This window comes from Monodon monoceros, unplaced genomic scaffold (assembly GCF_005190385.1).
Source record: "Monodon monoceros isolate NGI ecotype Baffin Bay Population unplaced genomic scaffold, NGI_Narwhal_1 Super_Scaffold_9, whole genome shotgun sequence".
Taxonomy (NCBI): domain Eukaryota; kingdom Metazoa; phylum Chordata; class Mammalia; order Artiodactyla; family Monodontidae; genus Monodon; species Monodon monoceros.
The window spans coordinates 29,018,656-29,037,248 of record NW_021703786.1 but is presented as its reverse complement, the minus strand read 5'-3'; the positions used below and the strand labels follow the sequence as shown (position 1 = coordinate 29,037,248).

The following is an 18,593-nucleotide window of genomic DNA, read 5'->3' as shown; positions in this document are numbered from 1 at the left end:
GCCAAGTGATGGCCTGACTTGTTCTTTAATATGCCACATCGTTTCTGGCCACTCTAACACTTTAGAAATGTGTATTGAGGGACCCAGGCTACTGTGTCCCCCGAAGATTGGAGCCGAGTGTGTTTATCTGCCCCCCATCTTCACTGCTCACCACCCTGTTTCAAGAACTTCTCTGACCAGATTATTGGAAAAGCCTAATAGGTCTCTCTGCTTCCGCCCTTACTTTCCTACAATATATCCTCGACACTGAATCCAAAGTGATCCATTTAAAGTATGTCAGAGCATGTCATGCTTTCTTTGGGCTCAAACCCCTGCAGTGTCTCTGCATTTCACTCAGAGGAAAAGCCCAGAGGCCTTGCAGTGGCTCATGAAGCCCTGTTTTCTCCTCATCTCTCCTCTGCTGTCCTGCCTGCCTTGGGCACAGCCTGCCCGCTGTCTTGCTGGCTGTGGTCATGTAGGCGAACTTCCCGGAGGACCTCTGCTCCTTCTGCCCCCAGACCTCCGCTTGACTCCCGTCCTTCCCTCCTTTCGGCTTCGCTCAGCTCTCCCCTTCTCGATGGAGCCAGCCCTGAGCACCCTGTTCGGTTCTGTAACCTGCCCTCCATCCCTTTAACCTGCACCAACTTGGCTTTTGTCCATAGTGCTTATCTTCAACAATGATATCATTTCTTGCCTGTATGTTTGTGGCCAGTTGTCAGTCTCCTCCTGCTAGACTGGAAGCTTCACAAGGCAGGGATCTTGGTTTTGTTCATGGTGGAGAACATGGCTCGATGAATATGGTGAATGAATGAATAAATGAATGACTGAACCAAGAACGAAAATGAAGCTCTCCTAATAGTCACTTTTAGACTATTTTAGAAACATTATTTGAGCCTTTTCATGGATTTGAACGTCTCTGTGTAATTTTTCCGCCTGCTGTTTTCATGATAATAACATCGTTGGTAAAATAAGTGTTTCTCCAGTTGACTGAGGAGTAAATGATATTCTCAGTTGTCTGTATAATCAGTGGGAGTACTTTCTCCTTTACCTGCAGGTTCACCCTGAAAATGAAGATTGGACCTGTTTTGAACAGTCTGCAAGTTTAGATATTAAATCTTTCTTTGGTTTTGAAAGTACAGTGGAAAAAATTGCAATGAAGCAGTATACCAGCAACATTAAAAAAGTGAGTATGTCTTGGGATTTTAAGGAAGCGGGTGGGCGGGAGTCTCTTCGGGAGGCTGGGAATGGGTTAGTCAGGGCTCCCGGGGGTGGAAGGGGTGGGCGGGGCTGCAGGTGACGCTGGTCGCTGGGGGACGGAGGAGGGGTCTGTGGGCGCTGGCCTGGCGCCCCCCACCCCCACCCCCCGGTCCGGGCATTCTGGGAAAGGTGAGTGCTGCAGTCAGGCCGGGCAGCAGCCCCCAGCAGCCCCGGGGCCAGCAGGGCCCTGCTGGGTGAAGGCGCTGCTGTCCTGAAGAGGCATTTCGGGGGGTCTCTCGGGTCCCAGGCGCTGAGAGGTGAGGTTTGTCTTCCTTGGAGTCTTCCCTTCCTTCTGGTTTTCATGCTGCTGCTCATCATTGTGGCAGTTGGGTTGCGAAACGTATCAGTATGTATGGGATTAGGAGTGCTTTCTGAAAGCTTGTTTTAAGTGATACTGGAAAGCATTTGGGTTGAGACACAAAGCACATGTTGAGTACCAGTGTGGTAAATCAGTGCTTTTAACTGGTTATATAAAAAATTCCATCTTAGATATGATTTCCTAGACCTTTAGAGAAGAGGAAGTAAGATTATGAAAAAAAAAAACAACCCACAAAGGCATTTGGCTTTTCTTTTTCCTATTTATGTAACTCAGTTTTTATCACGGTTTTAAAAACCCGTGAGGGATGAATAATTTGAAAACTCAGTATATACTAACTTTAAAACCGCTTTTGCTTCAAAGGGAAAAGAGATCATTGAGTACTACCTTCGTCAGCTAGAAGAAGAAGGCATCACGTTTGTGCCCCGCTGGACTCCACCTTCCCTTGCACCCTCTTCAGAGATGTCCTCATCTTGCAAGAAACCAGCAGCGCCGTTGGCTGTAGTGGTCCCAGACCCTGCGCTAAAGGAAGGGCTGAGCAGCGAGCCCCTCAGCACCCCGAGCGGGGTGCCTGAGCCCGCAGTGGGGACCCCTGACGGTGGGTCTGAGCGAGGCTTCGCTCTGAGAGCAAGACTCCAGGCTTACCTCAAGCCATTGCCTCTCGGGACGCTTAGAGGTTACACGAGCAGAAAATTGATCTCGTTACTGTCCCCTTTCCTCTGGCTTATATAACACATTGATTTTTTTTTTTCTCTTAGAATGAAGAAACTTCCTTCTAAGGAAAAAATAAGTTTTTCTTATTTTTATGAGTTTTTAAAAAATGGGCAGGAAGGAACGTATCAAGTTACTCTTTTACCGAGACCAGGAAATGTTTTTCATTTTAGTTGAAGGTATCTTCAGGGAATTGTAAGGTAGGAACTGATCTTTCTAACACAATTACATCATCACCAAACACATTTTAGGCTTACTAGGTTCAAGGCACTGTTCTAAGCACTTTATGAACGTTCACGCATTTCATGATCGTTCCTGTCAGGTAGGAAATGCTTACTGCTCGCGTTTCATACATGAGTTAACTGAGGCTCGGTGGCGGGCTCCACCATGGCCGTGCCGCCTTCTCGTGCGTTATGCCCGTGCGCGCACGTGCACACACACCTCTTTCATTTCGCAAACTTGTGCCCATTGTAAAATAAGAAAATACAAGAAAATTCTGCCCTCATAAGTTTTGTTGAATTATTGGCATTTATCTTTCCATACCTTCTTCTCTGCGGCTCAGCTGTGCCCTTGGTTACTTTTCAACAGGTGGCAGGTGGCAGGTATTTTAGTTGCTTTGGCAATACATTTTATTTTTCACTTTGGGAATTTTTCTTTGCTATGCTTAATTTGAAATCTCATTCTTCCAGTTTATGTTACCTTATGAGGAAGATTTCTTGTGTTCTTGAACATCCAAAATAGGTCTAGATCCACTTGTTTGCTTTATTTCATAGTTTTATATGATGTGCGTCCTCCTTGTGTAACTTTGAATTAAATATCATTAAATACCTGTAACAGCCATTCTGTCATGAATAGAGTTGATATTTTGCAAACAGAGTTGATCTGGTGGTAGTCGGGGCGTGTAAAGGAATCGGCACGTTTCTGTGTGGCTTTGGCAGTGATTGGGCTTAAAGACTGTCATTGGGGGTCTCTAGGGTGGCTGGTTAGAGTCCCCCGTCCCTGTGGTTCAGTCACCTCTCAGACTCCGGGACCACACAGGAACGTCACCAAGCAGGAGGACTTTGGAAGCCTTCGAGCTTCAGTGTTCTTTGTTGTAAATGATGTCCTGTAATTTATATTCCAGACAAACTAGACGCAGACTACATCAAGAGATACCTGGGTGACCTGACTCCACTGCAGGAGAGCTGCCTGATCCGGCTTCGCCAGTGGCTCCAGGAGACCCACAAGGGCAAAGTGAGAATTCACAGTCATGTGCAGGGGCGCTGTTGTGGAGCCTCGGGTCCCTGGTCCTGTTCATAGCGACTCAGTAAATGTGCCCGATCGCCATAGCTGGGGATGGCCCTTCCAGTCTCAAAGTCATTGAATCCGTATCCCTGTGTGTGGCATCCGAGTCTCTCGTGGCAAGTTATGATCCCCTACTGTGTGTAATTAGCTGTACTTTTGTAGATGTTACAGAGAATGGACTTGCTGAAAAACAATTATATGTCAAGTTGCAAAGCAATATTGTATTCCAAGTATTCATACATTTTAATTTTCAGAAGGTTTGGAAGTGGTTCACAGATTATTCAGAGGTTAGAACTGTCTGGGCTTTGATTTTTTTTTTTTTTTTTTTTTTATTGCGGTACGCGGGCCTCTCACTGTTGTGGCCTCTCCCGTTGTGGAGCACAGGCTCCGGACACGCAGGCTCAGCGGCCATGGCTCACGGGCCCAGCCGCTCCGCGGCACATGGGATCTTCCCGGACCGGGGCACGAACCCGTGTCCCCTGCATCGGCAGGCGGACTCTCAACCACCGCGCCACCAGGGAAGCCCCTGGGCTTTGATTTTGAGGGTTTTGGTAAGCAGCCTCATAAGGAGTTAGGTTTTTGTAATCCTCCAGCTGATGGGGACTAGTGAGGAGCAGAGGCAGATTTGTGTGTCGGGGTGGTTACTCACTCGCTGGCCTGCCCTCTAAGTCTGTCAGTCTTGGTCACTAGCACCCAACATCTGAGGACCATTTGTATCAGTAATTGAAAACACAGCCCCTGTGGTAAGAGCTGCCATTTGTTGTGTGCTGACCGTGCACCAGCCTCTCTTTTAAGATCTTAATTAAATCCTCCCAGCAGCCCTATGGGGTGGTGCTATTTTTGTCAGCCCTGTGGTACACACAGAGGAGTTCAGTAACTTGCCCAGGGTCTGTCTTCTAGTGAGTGGTGGGCTGGGGTTGAAGCCAGGCCTTTAGGTTCTGGAACCGCCATTCCTAGCCACTTCCTTGTAACGGTGCTCCTTTCTGAGAGAAGGTGATGCCATCTCAGTGCTTTATTTTCCCAGGAGTGGGGTAGTTAAGGGGATGCCAAGCACACGTCCCCCATCTGTGCACCAGCAGCATGTGGCAGTGAGTGCGTGGCCGGGGTCAAGGGCAGCCAGTCCACGGGAGACCCAGACACAGCCTTGGCCTGTGTTTTACTCAGGGAAGCCGACCTGTCGAACTTGTTGTTTGCCAGGAGCGGAACCTGGAGAAGGTTCCTGTGTGTCAGGACACCAGCACCACTACCAAAACCAACAACACTGTTTTGTGTTCTGGGTTTTTATTTACGTGTAATATATACACAGAAAAGTGCACAGATCATAATAACTCATAGGTTAGCTCAATGAATTGAAGCATCTGGTGTTTAAGAAATTCCTTATGCCTTCACTCTACTTTGCTGAAACTAAAATGGGAATAGCATGAAGATTATTCAGACTAATCATGCTGATTTTCTAAAGCATTAAGGAATTTCTGGTAATGGCTAATTTTACATAGTGCGATAGCGCAGCTCGCTGTTGATAAGAAGTGAGACTTTCAGAGCCGTATTCCGTTGGTAACTTGGTTTTTCCCCTTAGCAGCTTTTAACATTGCTTAGAAACATCTCTAACTCTCAACAGATCCCGAAAGATGAGCATATTCTCCGGTTCTTGCGTGCCCGGGACTTCAACATAGACAAAGCCAGAGAGACCCTGTGTCAGTCTCTGACCTGGCGAAAGCAGCACCAGGTGGACTACATCCTCGACACCTGGCAGCCTCCCCAGGTCCTTCAGGACTACTATGCGGGAGGCTGGCACCATCACGACAAAGGTAGCTGGGAACTTGGCATCGGGACGTGCGTAGAGACAGGCGGGCCCGTGGGCACGCTGCCCCTCCCTCCCCCGGCTTGAGCAAGTGGATGCCCGTTTCGCCGCCGCCACCCTGGGGATGCCCTGTAGAGCGGAAGGAAGGGCCTGAGGCTGCTGCTCCCTCACTGCTCTCGCTGCCCTCGGGCAGCCTGCTCCACCGCGTTCCTTAGTTGCGTGGAGTTTGACTTTATTTAAAAAACTTCGAAGGCAGAGGTTTTTCAGGAGCACAGTGCTAAGAAAGGTACTTTCCAGTGACTTAACCCCTGCAATATCTGTAAAAACCTGTAGCCAGGTTTTGTACATCAGAATTTCAGCTCTACCTGGAGAGTGAACAAAACTTAAACCAAGAACAGTGATCCCTAACATGAATGATTAGGTGTGCGTGGGTTGGTTGGATTACCCTGCGCACGGCGCCCTGCAGGACAGCCTGCGCCGTCGAAAGGCTTGCCCGGTGCTTCCTGACTCAACTTGGTGGCGGGTGGAGTGGGGTCACGGCTGAGCCCGGCAATGGCCGCGGTGTGGGTGGTAGAGCCGGACGGAACACAGAGCTCCGCTGGGCCCCCTCTCTCCGTGCAGAGCGCCTCCGGGGCCCTGCTAGTAAGCTGCTCCGTCGGCTGGCTTTGGTGGGGCAGGGTTGCGGGGGCCCCGTGGGCACCACAGAAGGCAGCTGCTGCTTCTCAGCGGGAGAGCGCTTGAAGCTCCTTTGGAACTTGGGTGAGCCCGTCTCCCTGTCAGGGCCTCAGAGCTGTGTCCCCAGCCTCACGTCAGGAATGGCGCTCACAACGCCTGTCCTTCCCCCTGCAGACGGGCGGCCCCTCTACGTGCTCAGGCTGGGGCAGATGGACACCAAAGGCTTGGTGAGAGCCCTCGGCGAGGAGGCCCTGCTGAGATACGTGAGTGCCCCCTGCAGAGGACACCGGGCTCCGCTGTGGCTTCACTTTCTTTCTCTGCCCGCAGGGGTGGGATAGGACAGCTGTCCTGTTGCACCAGCATGTTTTACTTTCATAATTAGAAAGGAAGATCTATTAATATATTTCAAAAACTTCAAAAGAGGGCACAAAAATTATAAAAGTGTTTTTCACGGTGGGGCAGCATGAACAGAAGAATCAGTATAGACCCTTGAGAGGGTATGGGGAGCTGGTCGCCTTTTCCTTTCTCTCCCACTGGCTCGGGCCGTCCCCTCCCACCCTCACTCTCTTTTTAAGATGCCCCTCAGATCGGACCTCTTAATAGCACTGTCTCCACTGGCACGTCCATGATCTAGGCTCTTAGCATCTTTCATCAGGGCTACTTCCCTGTCTCCTTCCCTGTCTCCCTGACCCCTTCCAGGGCAGCTTCCACTGCGTGGGCAACTATGAAGAGAAGAATATTGTCCTTAAATTAGAAACAAGCAAAAACTTTAAAAGGCATATCTATAATCCATTATCCCAAAATATCCACTGTTGGCATTTTGTTGCTATTCTGTTAGCGCTCGCCACTGTGCATGTGCTGACATGGGCGTATGTATGCATCCACACGTACACACGTGTGCGCACAAAGATACGGGTGGACTACATCTGTTGGGGAAGGACTTGTTACTCCAGATTGAAGGGTTCCCTTCAGCTGGACTTCACGTCAGTTCTCAGACTGCCTCTTCTCTCGGCTGGTACGTGTGGCATCACAGTGCCCCCACTTGACGGACACTGACGTCCGACACTTCCGGACGTGTCTGCTCTAGAGATAGGTCAGCAGTTTGTGCCCTCCCCGCCCATCTGGAGACTCCTGTCATCTCACTGGGGAGCTGTCCCCTTTGCCACACAGGACAGCGCTCGTTCTCTTTGAAAGAGATGTTCTTCATCCGTGCTGTGTTTTGTGTGTATGAATGTGTCAAGATTTAAATACATGACTGGGTTTACACACCTACCTAAAACACGCCGTGTTATTGTCAGTCGCATAGCTTTGATACAGTCGTGGTAGCTTCTTAGACTGATCATGGAATCTTTATGGCCCTTGTGTACGTAGGTTCTCTCCATAAATGAAGAAGGGCTAAGACGGTGTGAAGAAAATACAAAAGTCTTCGGCCGGCCTATCAGGTAGCTGTGTGGTGCTGTTTGTCCTGCTAGCTTATTGAGAATATGAGTTAAGTATTTCTAGTTGATTTTTAGAACCAAAATCTGGTTTGATTTTATAGGACCAAGTGGAAATAGTTTACTGTTTACCATAATGCTCTAGGAGGCAGGTAAGAGGGAAACATGTAGAGCATGTAATGTAGTCAGTTGTGAGGGACCGTTGCTAGAGTTTGGTGTTTCTGCCCCCAGGCATTGCCATCCCCTCAGTCTGAGTGGATTGGCGTGTCCGAGGTCTGCATGGTCCTTGGGAGCCCAGAGTCACAGGTGGTTGGTTTTTGCTCCTTTATTTTTTGGTGGTGGGGAGGTGGGAGAGAAAAAAATCAGTCTGTGCTATTAAACCAAACTTCTAGTTACGGTAAACCCTTTTGAAAACGTGCAGTGGTTCAGAGGTTGGCATAGAGCAGGGTATAGATGGTTAACTAGCACGTAAGTTCCAGGGGGGCAGGGACTTTGAGGGCCTTTGCTCACTGCTGTATTCGCAGCTCCTGCCACAGTGCTTGACTCAATAACGTTTGTCAAAGACTAGGTTATCGCCGTTCAGTCACACCACGTATTTAAATGCCACACACACACCCCACTGGGTCAGTAGAGGGGGCTCAGCAGGTCAAGGGCAGCACGTGGCCTCCTTCGCTGGATTGCTGAGTGCGTCAGGCTGGAGCTTTGAGTCACGGTCCCTTAGCTCTTGGTGGCTTTGAAGTTTCAGGGATTAGTCCTACCACACCCATCCCATATCTTGATACAAGCAGATATAAATAGAGTTCATTACACTGTGATTTTTAAAACCTGGTGTATCTTTGGAAATGGATACAAATGACCGTATATAACATCGAAAAGAAAAGCAAGTCGCTCTGGGCCGCGGTTTGCCGAGTGTGCCGTGTACTGAACGGAGCTCATCTCACCTGCAGTTCGTGGACCTGCCTGGTGGACCTGGAAGGGCTGAACATGCGCCACCTGTGGAGGCCGGGCGTGAAGGCCCTGCTGCGCATCATCGAGGTGGTGGAGGCCAACTACCCCGAGACGCTGGGCCGCCTTCTGATCCTGCGTGCCCCCAGGGTGTTTCCTGTCCTCTGGACTCTGGTGGGTTTCCGTGTCATTCTGCATAACTGGTAGCCGCTTGGAAGGTGCACACACGTGCGTTCATGTATGTGTATGTGTCTGTGACTCGAAGTCATAAAGCAAAATAAGCACGGAGACATCAGAGTTTCTCAGATTATTTAAGGAAAGAAAGAATTCCTGAGGGTCCTAATGTCGTGCACTCGGGCTTTACAGAAAAAGCGTGTCAAACTTGAATCCGCCCCATAATATCACTGTGTAATTTTAATCTTTGAAATACAGACAGCAAAGCAAATATGACTATGTGGTTTTTTCTGATTATTTATAGGTTAGTCCATTCATTGATGACAACACCAGAAGGAAATTCCTTATTTATGCAGGAAATGACTACCAGGGTCCTGGAGGCCTGCTGGATTACATCGATAAAGAGATTATTCCAGACTTCCTGAGTGGAGAGTGCATGGTACGTATCTAGGAAAGCATCTGTAGCAGAGGTGGATGCTGGTTTGCACAAAGGATTTTCAGAACTTTTAGTTTGGATTATTTGATTGTCTTTCCGTTTTTGTTTTGGCTGACATCTCTCTGATACTGGGTTAAACTAAACAGAACCATTTCGGTAATTTTTGCTAACACATATTCTCCATTGTTAAATACTAATGAGAATTTGTTTCACAGTCAGTGTAATCGCAGCTTGCTTTATTCACTCAGCTTTGTGTGAATCAGATTCTTTAATCGTTTTAGAGGAGCTGTGTATTTTTTTGAAACATTAAAAAATCAAATTGATTCTCAAAAAGATTTCCCCCTTGACAATAAATCAGGATAATATTTTAAAAGGGATAGTTAAGGGAACTAGTTCTCTTGTATGTGATGTGGGGTTTTGAATACATTGAGTTGCTAGGTTATCAGGCAGGTGGCTCCACTTCTTTACCCTGTACTGTGGCGATGGAGTCAGAGAAGTTTAGTTCCTTGAGGACTGTACAGACTCGGGGGCACAACGGCCTGACGGGGCGGAGGGGGTTGTGAAGGAAACAGAAGCATGGTCCACGCATCTAGCTGACGTGACAGGTGACGGGCGCCAGCAGGGACTAGTGGTTCTTCGCAGAGAAGGGACTTCCATCACCCTTCATGGTAAATAAGGTTAGCCGTTGAGATGCTGAGATGCGGCCCCCCGGCCGACTCACGTATTCAGCTGATGATTGGGCGCTCGGGGGAGTCCGTCTGGACTGTTCGGGGAATTTAACCGCCACTGAGATCAGCTCTGAGGCCTTCAGTCCTGCTCCAGGGAATCGCAGTGCAGCACAAAGGAGCAAGTGAGGTAGAGGTCCTTCACTCACCCAGCGCCCGTGAGATTAAAGCGCGAGGTCAGATCTGTAGAAGCCCACAGACTTCGATTATATCAGAGCAGGACCCAGCGAGGTTGCTTCTTCCAGTTACGACGAAAGCAACTGGGCTGCAGCAGAAGCAGACCTGACTCCCCCGTGAGGTGTTCAGGATGCCAAGAGTCCCGCAGTTAGCAGAGATCTCCCCACGCTGGCCGTTAAGGCTCCTTCTCTGTTCTTCCGTGCCGCTGTCGGGCTGGCGTTGAAGAGACAGTGCTCGCTTCTGCCCGCTGCCGTCTAACGTGGCCTCGGTGCTGTGGCGTGTTTGCGTCCCGCTGCACTGCCCGCTGCAGACGGCTGTGTTTCTTTCCTGTGTGGTCGCCTCCCAGGGCTGATAATGGAAGCAGTGCTTGGATTTTATGAGCTCGGGTGTTAAGTCATTATATCCGGGTCAGTTAGGAAATTTATGAAATGTGCAAATTCTAATTCAGCCTGTTTCAAGCAAGTCCGAAAGTTGCTGCTCTTTATTATTTTCTGGCTGGTGTCACGGACTGATCGCTTGATCTGGCTTAGACACGAAGCTTTCTTTATAGATTGTATATCTGGACTGTAATTGTATGTAATGAGAATAGTGCCTGTAGCTGCGGAGAATAAAACTCTTTTCTTAACATAATGTTTTCTTCTGCAGCGCAATATACGTACTTAAATATTCTTACATAAACCAGCTTCAGTAGTTGGATCCAGTCCCTCATACGCACTAGTGTGAATTCTGTGGCAAATCAGCTTCAACTTGTTCTCATTTATTTAAAGCGAGACACATGTATTTAAGTGGTTTTTCACAATTATTTTGCTAAGTAGTGTAGAGTGTTTTGCGACATGGCAGGTGTTGTCCATTTCCTAAGCGGCTCCGAGGAGCCGCGTGTGTCAGGACATGGCGCTGCCGGCGTTTGGTTCTCAGAGGAGTGGCCTGTGTTGGCTCAGCTCACACGACTGCGTTTACATTTCCAGTGTGAAGTGCCAGAGGGGGGCCTGGTGCCCAAGTCCCTGTACAGGACCGCGGAGGAGCTGGAGAACGAAGACCTCAAGCTCTGGACCGAAACCATCTACCAGTCCGCGAGCGTTTTCAAAGGGGCCCCGCACGAGGTAGGTGCCGGGACGAAGCCACAGGGGCCGGGCCCCCGCTTCCCACCGAGGTTCTTCCGTGGGTCTCCCCAGTGGGGTGTAGTTTAGGAGGATCAGATGCTTTTCTCTGGTCTTGGTCTTTAGGTTTGTGTTGACACTGATCTGCAGTTTAGGTAGATGTCGACACAGGAGAGCAGGGCTCTCTCAGAGGGAAAGGGGGCTGCCCTTGGTCAGGGCGCCTGGAAGGAGGGTAGGCAGCTCGCGGTCCAGTTCACCCGAGAGCCTGGACACACAGGGCCGCGCAGCAGGTCTCCCCGTGGGAAGGTTTGTAGCTCTTCAGTTTGATGTACTCAGTGATCAGGACCAGTCGCATCTTCTGTTTTGTCTTGACCGGATTTGGGTATTTATTACCTTTAAGGAATTTGCCCGTTTTTATAAATCTGATGGAGTGAGGAGAAACTAGCACATGTGTTTTCTCTCCTTGTTGTCACGTGGTGGTGCAGAAGCAAGAGTGTGCCTGTGTTTTGACACGCGTGTGTGCTGTGGCGTCATGAGGGACTCAGCACAGACTGGCCCTTCCTGGACTTCGGGCTGAGGTTTGTGGCTCAGGATCGTGGGAGGGGTGGCACCTGGCATGGAGAGGCCGCTCAGTGCGCTGGGCTGCTGGCCGGGTGGACAGTGGTGGCCGGGAGCTGACGCCGTACTGCCTCCTCCATCCTCCTGGCCGGAGTGTGTCCCGCACGGCCCACCTGTGCCTCGTGGGGCGAGTGGACATGGGGCTGTGGTTTGAGCGAGCAAAAAAGACAGGTTCGATGTACCTTATTCACAGCCTCTGTAGGGGGAAGTCGACTGTGTCTTGAGGATTATTTGTATTAGTTTTTTATTTGGAGGCCGGCAGGCGCGAGGAGGCCAAGTTCTTCCCTTAGGTTGCGGTTGCTCTCATCCAGGGTAGAGAACTCAGTGGTGTGGTGTGTTCTTGTGAGTCACAGGATATCTGTGCAAGTGTTTCTACATCAAAACTGAAAACTTCAGTTCTGCTTTGGGGTTCAGTAAAGCACAAATTGAGAACGGTGGTCTCATGAAATGAGCACTGAATTCCTCGTCCCCGCTGTGAATGCAGGAGCGAGAGTGCCGGTCCGCAGAGGGGCTGACGTCCAAGGGAGCTCTGCCCTTAGAGCCACTTTGGTGTCGTTGGTGCCACCGCTGTGCTTAGATGCAGCTCTTGTGCTTACGGAATCCGCTCTTTAGGGAGATTCTGTGTGGCTCTGTCAGCGGTGAGAAGTGGCCGTGGTGGGGCCAAAAGGGCTGCTTGACGAGAAGCAAAGCGCTAACACGCCTCCCGGAAGGCTCAGCGGGCAGGCTTCCAGGGCAGGGTGGGGTGCGGGGCCTGGCTTCTGCTGGAATTTTTTAGTGAATACATAACTTTTTACAGCTGGTTTTAATTCTCACATCCCTCCCACAGTAATCTTTTGAAACTGTAACTTTGATCATTCCCTGTGGGGAAGCTGTATGGGCGCCGCATGAAATTCAGCTTTTAGGTTGGCACTCGACACCCGGGGCCCTTCCCCACCCCAGGGCCACGTGGCGCCCTCTTCCCACCTAGCGCAGAGGCCACTCAGCCTGCACTCGCGTCCACCCCGCTCCCCGCTTGGATGCTTCCTTCCCGTCCCTCCTGGGCTCTTCTGCGACCTTCCCTGTGCCCTTCAGCCCAGAGCAACCCACGGAACCACTTCTGTGGTGTCTAGCGTTATTTCTGTTTTGTATTAAGACACTTTTTACAGCCAGCACTGGGTGTTTTAAAGCACTCAGGGAATTGAGGGGAAGCTTGGACCATAGGTGTGGCTGACAGAGCACAGAGCTTGGCGCTGACGCGTAGCAGGAGCAGCTGGGTGAAAGAAAGAAAAGAGCGAGCAGAGGCCTGGAAGGTGGGGTGAGGAGGGTCGGCCGTGCGCGCCCCCCTAGCCGGGGGAAAGCTGCCGGGGGGCCTGCTGCCGCGGCGTCGCCTCAGAGGCCCGTGCTTATTTTGGTGGGTTGATGCAACCTCTTTTTCCAGATTCTCGTTCAGATTGTGGATGCCTCTTCGGTGATCACTTGGGATTTCGATGTGTGCAAAGGGGACATCGTCTTTAACATCTATCACTCCAAGAGGTCGCCGCAGCCACCCAAAAAGGACTCCCTGGGGGCGCACAGCATCACTTCCCCGGGAGGGAACAATGCACAGCTGATAGACAGAATCTGGCAGCTGGGCCGTGACTACAGCATGGTGGAGTCACCTCTGATCTGCAAAGAAGGGGAAAGTGTGCAGGTAAGGTCTCCTGGGGGTCCCCGCGGCGTGGCTCTTCCGTCTGGAGAAGGAAGTCTTGCTTCGGCCCCGTCCTGCGTCTGTAGACAGGCAGTTCAGTGTGTCCTCTTAGTTACGGTTAGAGTCGCTTAAGAAGCCGAGCGAATCCCAGAAGAACCTAGAGCTCAGCAGAATCCGTTACTTGTATCTAAAGTCATGAATTATTTCTGGAAGTATTTTCACAAAAGCGACATGGAAGAAAGGGAAAGGCATTCGGTGCACGTACAAAGCTGGGATTGAGAAGGCTTCTGCTAAGACGGCCTTTGACCTGGCGGCATTCTTCTCTTCAAGGAAAATCACCCCGAATAGAAGGGAGAGAAACAAGTAATTAGGGAACTATTAAGTGTCATTACTAAGCACCCTAATTTATCTTAAATGCTCTGTCAGCTCATTTAAAATTTTGGCTGGTTATTCCGAGTGCCTGAGCTCAGAGTGGTAGCTCTCGGGTGCCTCTGGCCTTCATAATAGATGCATAATTTTGCTGTCTTTACGGTTTTCAGGGATGAGCCTGTCAGTGTTTTGGTGGTCTTAGAAGCAGGGTAAAAGAGAGTATTTTATTCCATTTTAAAAATAATGAACATTTTAATCTGTATCACAGTCTTTAGTTCCAGAATTAAGGGAGAAAGTAGTTTTCACAGATTGGCATTCTACTTTAGGTTGCCGTCCTTTTAACCCAGAATACACCGGTAAGGTCATTGGAAGCACATCAGAGAGAGCATTGCCTGGTCCAAGTGGCCTTTTTTGACCCCAGGCCCTCAAGGGTGAGCAGAGGACCCCCGGGCGCTCCCACCCTGCAGGCGCCTGCATCCTCCTCCCAAGGTGGAGTCCTGGGGGCGGACAGCCTCTGAGGGTCCCTCCCGTGGCCTCCCCTGCGCCTGGCAGAGGCCTGGCTGCAGGGCCGACACCCGGGAGGCAGCGTGGGATGGACCCCGATCATGAATCAGGGCAGCCGGTCCTTCCCCCGTCGAGATGGTCAGTAATCGGTGTTGGATCCGAGTGGACCCGGTCTCCTGGCGTTTGTCAGACCTGTTGTGGGAGGGCACGCGAAGCAGGTCCTCAGCTGGTGCCTCCTGACTCGTTCCAGGGCTCCCACGTGACACGGTGGCCGGGCTTCTACATCCTGCAGTGGAAGTTCCACAGCATGCCGGCCTGTGCCGCCACCAGCCTGCCCCGCATGGACGACGTGCTGGCCTCCCTGCAGGTCTCTTCCCACAAGTGCAAAGTGATGTACTACACTGAAGTGATCGGGTCCGAGGACTTCCGGTGCGTGAGGCCGGGGTCCAGGCCGGGGTGGCCTCCGGGCCCCCTGTCGCTGGCAGTTCACGGCGTCATCAGTGTGGGAGGGCGGTGGGGGGCTGTGTCCCCCTGGGCCCTGCACGGCCGGCCCGGCTCTGGGGGGCGCTGCGGGGAGCGGGCTGGGAGCGGCCTGGGATCGGCCAGGAAGGCGGTGGGCGGCCGCGGTGGAGTCCTCACACACCCCCCTCCCCGTGCTTCTTGCAGAGGCTCCATGACCAGCCTGGAGTCCAGCCACAGCGGGTTCTCCCAGCTCAGCGCTGCCACCACCTCGTCCAGCCAGTCCTACTCCAGCTCCATGGTCTCCAGGTAGCGCCCAGTGCGCAGAGGGGACGCCCACCGCCTCGGGCCGCCGCCCGCCCGCCCACCCAGCAGCCGCGTTGTGCAGACTCCTCTGGCCCTCTAGGTAGCACGTAGCTCTCCAGGTGGCAAACGTAGTCACTGACCCCGAAACAATCTCGACAGGTAGTTTTAACTCTAGCTCAATAGCCATAGGTTTTATATACAGTGTGCACAAAATCCAACCCGAGCACAAGGGCTCTCTCTTCAAAGAAAAGTAGTTTATATACCAATTAAGAGGTTGACTTTGTCTCAAATGTTGATGCAAAAAATGTTTCCAAGCACCTCCACACCATCCCTTAGTGGATGAACTCCCCACCACCCGTCAGAGGTGACCCACCTTCCTCCGCGGAGCAGAAGCTGCCAACCTGTCCCCTGCCCTGCATCTGGCCCTCACCTCCTCCCTGCCGGTGGTCGACGCGGTCCAAGGATTCAGTGACTGCCCGCTAGGCTCCTTTTCCTCTGAGCAGACGCCGCTCAGAGGGAGCCTGTGGGCACCCCGGCCCGGCTCCGGGGCCAGACGGACCCACTGTTGTAAAGTGGGTCTGGGGGGTCAGGGGCTCTCGCGGACTCCCCACAATGCCAGGAAGAACACCGCCATCATTAAACATTATTTTCTCTTTCCTCCTTTCAAACCTTTTGGTACTTTGAGAGCAGGCTTCCTCTGTCCATGAACTTGGGCCGAGGGCGTCCTCTCCCTTTTCCTCCCGGTGTGTTGCTCTTCCTACCTGCACGCATTAGTTCTGAACTCATTCTAGATTGGCCTCCCCTAGGCCCCTCACAGCTTGGTAGCATCAGAGCCCAAATGGTTCTTCTAGTCACTAGAAGGGTACTTAAGAGACAGTGAGTCCCATCTGCCGTTTTGAAACTGTCCTGTGTTCGTTGTGTGGCCATGTCGGGACAGCCTGTGGCCTGGGGGAGCCCTGCTTCTTTGTGACAGGAAATTGTGGGCGTGTGTGTGTGTGTGTGTGTGTGCCTGCAGGCATGTGTGTCTCGGGGTGGGTGTGTGTCAGCGGGGGACAGGGTGAGTAGAAACTTAGTTCAAGTAATGAAAGGTTCGATTGCATAGAAGCAGGTCAGAGTGTGAGGTCGGTCTGCTTTTTACTTTTTCTTTTTGATTCCAATTACCAAGCCTGGTCTACCTTTTATTGGCCCTCGTTTTCTCGGCTTGTTATGGGAAAAGCAGGTTCTTTGCGAATCTGTCCAGGTGTTGCCTTGGGTCAGTCTCCGTGGTGAATGAAGATGTGTGTCGTGGTGGGTGCGTGGCGGAGGCTGTGCTTTTAAGGATCTGGGCCAAAAGCCAGGCGGCCACCGTCAGTGTGTGACGGGCACGGAAACCCTGAGTTGCGTTGTTGTAAACCTGCCCTGGAGGTGTTAGGTGGGTGCCGCGTGGCGGGAGAGCTGTGTGGACGAGCGTGCGCCCGCGGGGAGGTGTCTGCAGGGCTCAGGAGGGGCGGAGCAACCCTCCCAGGCAGCGACACTCGGTGGCTGCCTGCACGCAGAGGACGTTCCTGGGCGTCTCCCAGGGCTGCTGGCCCGTCCAGGGCACAGCTGTGCATTTCCTGCACAAGAGAAGCTCACCGTTGGCACCTAAAGCCTTGTTTCCAGAAAGCACAGTAGGGTTAGTTAGTGCATCCGTGCTGCTTCCTGTTTCCAAATTCTCAGGACCTGAAGACAGTCCCGTCTCTCTCCTTCTCTCTCTTTCTCTGTGTCTCAGATGGCGATTTTGCTGACAGCTGCCAAGAAAACACTTCACTGACAGTCCACATCAGCCCAGGGGCGCTTGTAGAACTATCTGAATTGCGGCCACCCCTCCCCCAGTCTGAAGAGCGGCTCTTTTTGAGCTGACTCAGAAGTGGCACTGTCTTATCCCCAAAGAGTCGAATGCATCCTTAAGCGTTCACAGCACATCACTGCACAAATCCTTACAGGGTTCCTCCTGAGTACCCATCGCCCTGTCCTCCTTGGAAGGGGGCTGTGAGGCAGGTAGACTCCGATCACGCAGTTTATCGTTACTCTACTTCAGTGCCCTGCACTCTTTTTAAAATGCTGCTGTCGTTTCACCTGTTCTCAGCACTAACGATCCTTTTGGTTTCCCCTCTGTTACTAGTGTCTTAATTCACTTTCTTTCCTAATTTCATTATTTACGTATCAAATTCTGTAAATGTTTTGTAAACATATTACCTCACTCTTGGTAATACAATACTGATAGTCTTTAAAAGATTTTTTTATTGTTATCAATAATAAATGTGAACTGTTTAAAAAAACGAATGTCTTTTTCTTACTGTGAATCGGCAGTCTCCCTTGAAGGGTGTGACGTCCTTAGGAGACTTTAGAGATTGAAGGAAGGGGAGATTCTGGAGCCAGAGGACTGGTGTTCCAGAAGCTCGGGAGCAGTGGCTAGCTTGTGAGGGGCCATTGTACACTGTCCTGCACACATGTTGCAGCTGTGGGCTGCCGATTCCTCAGGAGTGTGGAGCCCGGTACTTACAGCTCCCTCGCTCCCGGAAGAGAACAGGCTGTAGTTTCCCTTAAACTCCATGAGGTCGAACAGGACTCAGCCACGATGCAATGTTGCTTTAGTAACAAAATGGGTCCTTCTGTCAGGTGGCCAGCGTGGACCCTCAGAAACCTGGGCCGCCTTGTCCCCGGCTCCTGCAGTTGGGCTGCCGGGGTGGGACGCTGCACATGCAGGAGCAGTGCCTACCCCGTCAGGAGCCTCGAGGGCCCGTCCTTGGTGGCAGCGGCCGTGGGACCGGCCCGGCCGCGGGGCGGGCGCGGGTGACGCCTGCATGAGCCCCCATGCCCGCGGCCCAGCCTGGGTTGTGAGCCCGCCCCCCGGCAGTCGACACAGGAGACGGGCTTCAGTCCTCCCTCAGCGGCACCTGCAGGACGTGCAACTGATGACTCAGCCAGCCTGTCCCCGAGGGAAGGGAAAGGCTTTTCCCACGAATTCCTTCGAGCTCTGCCATCTCCTGGGCCCACTTTACCAAGCCTTTGGTTTAGCGTCAGGTTCTCGCAGGGTGGCCAGAGCAACGTGAAAAGCAGGTGAGGCTGTGGGCACCTGTCCCCCGCTGCCCGTCTCTGACTATCTCAGGGCCACAGTGAAACGGGGCGTCCTGACAGTGGGCGTCAGGTTTTTGTACCGGGCCACCAAGCCGTAACGTGTATTGATCCGTACGTGTGTCGTTCCCTTTAACACCGGGCCTTATCAGACGTCGACAGAGCCTAACCACAGGCTGCATTGCGGTCCTGAGTCGTGGCAGGGGTGTTCTCGGTGAAGTGTTGGTGTGAAACAAACCAATGACTCAGTTTTGTTTGAAAAGTTAGGGCTTTGGAAAGCAGGGGATTCTGGGAGGATTGTAGTGTCGTCCCCACACGAAAACAGAAAGACCGATGTGGAACCTGAAACCTACGTACAACTGACTTGTACCCTAGAAAATGGCTAAATGGCAAAGTTATGATATATAGTCTCCACAGTTAAAAAAAAAAAAAAAGAAAGAAAAAGTCATGGACATAATTTACACCAAAGCTAGGGGATAAGGCCCAAATAGAGGCACAAACCAGCTATAGTCACAAGACTCATGTTAAACAATGGAGTGTCTGGGAATTCCCTGGTCCAGGG

General features: G+C 51.6%; 1 protein-coding gene across 2 annotated transcripts in view; it reads left to right on the top strand.

Annotated features, from left to right (window-relative positions):
• SEC14L1 (SEC14 like lipid binding 1) overlaps positions 1–17,217 on the top strand; it is a 51,817-nt gene extending 34,600 nt beyond the window's left edge. Inside the window, exons 5-16 of one of the 2 annotated variants that reach the window (XM_029211841.1) lie at positions 1,034–1,162; positions 1,916–2,150; positions 3,387–3,496; positions 5,166–5,355; positions 6,198–6,286; positions 7,395–7,465; positions 8,407–8,578; positions 8,883–9,017; positions 10,882–11,016; positions 13,049–13,300; positions 14,421–14,599; positions 14,837–17,217. In XM_029211841.1, the coding sequence (XP_029067674.1) occupies positions 1,034–1,162; positions 1,916–2,150; positions 3,387–3,496; positions 5,166–5,355; positions 6,198–6,286; positions 7,395–7,465; positions 8,407–8,578; positions 8,883–9,017; positions 10,882–11,016; positions 13,049–13,300; positions 14,421–14,599; positions 14,837–14,942 (1,803 nt within the window). In that variant the 3' untranslated portion in view covers positions 14,943–17,217. The remainder of the gene's footprint in view (positions 1–1,033; positions 1,163–1,915; positions 2,151–3,386; positions 3,497–5,165; positions 5,356–6,197; positions 6,287–7,394; positions 7,466–8,406; positions 8,579–8,882; positions 9,018–10,881; positions 11,017–13,048; positions 13,301–14,420; positions 14,600–14,836) is intronic. The other variant, XM_029211840.1, reaches the window with a different exon arrangement.
• The last annotated feature ends 1,376 nt before the right edge of the window (positions 17,218–18,593 follow it).